Raw genomic sequence first — 1,452 nt, forward strand, 5'->3', positions numbered from 1 at the left:
ATTACACGTTCCATGTCGCATGGATCACTATTACAGTGCCTTACGCTAGACTTTCCGTTTAGATCGTTTAATATTTTGACTATTAAAAGAAACGTAATTGTGTATAATTATTTTTTATATTATAACGTGGATACATTATAATATATAATATATTTGTTATTGGTGCACTAAGCTTTTTTCTTTATAATAATTTTTGTAATTTTTTTAACAATTACGAAGTGCATGTTTCTTAACAAATATAACAAACGAAAACAAAAATACCGTGAGGGTCATCAAAGTCACCAATGACATGCGCGGCGTAGTAGTCAATTAATTTAAAATTAGCCCGACACGGAAATATGTTAATAATAAAACATTTTTAATAAGGAGTCTTAGTTCATTTGATTTGTTATACGGATTTTTGATATTTTTATGTAACATAATTATTTCTTTTGTAGGATCTTCAAATCATCCACAATTAATTACGCACCCCACAGTAATCGGCTCGGCGCCGAAGCAAGCCAAGTCAAAGAAGCGACCAAAAGCAGGTACGGGAAACCCAAACAGTCCAGAGTCAGAGGGCGGCGCGGTGGTGATGGTAAGGCGAAAACCATCGGTGAAGAAACCGCCGGCTAAACCGCGCGGTGCTCAACCCCCAAACCAGGAGATTCCACAGGGAGCAGAAGGTGCCGATGGCAATTTACCGACTAGCCCGTATGATAGCGCGAGCCTTTACAGCAACGCCTTACCCTTGGTGGCTCACACTGCGACAGCGAAACAGCCGCCACCGTATGAGGATTGCATCAAAAGCCAATCGATGCAGGGTTTGCAACAACTCGGCTTAGATACCTTCACCAGCAATTACGGGCTGCCATTTCACGACCAGCTCCTAGCGCCGCATCAGCGGCAGCAACAGGGCATGGTAAACACATTGTCGCCGCCGTATAGTAATCAATCGCCACCACACTCGGTGCAGTCCAACATGACTCTTTCCCCGCAAGCAAGCTACATGGGTTCGCCATCGCCGGCAAAGAATAGGCCATCGTTGCCCACTTCGCCAACTCATATCGCTGCCATGCGGCAAGCGACGCATCAGAAACATGGCAGCATGCCGCCAGTGGGCTTTGACTTTGAAAATTTACCGTACTCCTCGAGCCAACAGCAACAACAACAGCAGCAAATGCAACAAACACAGCAGCAGATCCAACAGCAACAGCAACAGCAGCAGCAGCAGCAGCAGCAACAACAACAACAACAACAGCCGCAACCGCAGCAGAGCACGCAACAGCAACAACAGCAGCAGCAGCAGCAACAAACGCAACAATACTATCAGTACTTGACGCCGCCGTCCCATCATTCCGGACCCGATGTTACGCCACAGCATCTCATGCAAGCGCCCGAGAGCTTTCCGACGCCATCGCCGGATAGCCCTGGTCATTGGTCTTCGAGCTCGCCCCGATCGAACAGCGACTG

General features: G+C 46.6%; 1 protein-coding gene across 1 annotated transcript in view; it reads left to right on the forward strand.

Annotated features, from left to right (window-relative positions):
- The window catches only part of LOC108751380 (neurogenic locus Notch protein), a gene marked incomplete at its 3' end in the record, with an annotated part of 297,572 nt that extends 296,125 nt beyond the window's left edge, over positions 1–1,447 (forward strand). Inside the window, exon 14 of the mRNA XM_018491558.1 lies at positions 438–1,447. Within this exon, the coding sequence (XP_018347060.1) occupies positions 438–1,447 (1,010 nt within the window). The remainder of the gene's footprint in view (positions 1–437) is intronic.
- Positions 1,448–1,452: the final 5 nt, after the last annotated feature.

Source organism: Trachymyrmex septentrionalis, unplaced genomic scaffold (genome assembly GCF_001594115.1).
Source record: "Trachymyrmex septentrionalis isolate Tsep2-gDNA-1 unplaced genomic scaffold, Tsep1.0 scaffold1, whole genome shotgun sequence".
In the NCBI taxonomy this organism is placed as follows: Eukaryota; Metazoa; Arthropoda; class Insecta; order Hymenoptera; family Formicidae; genus Trachymyrmex; species Trachymyrmex septentrionalis.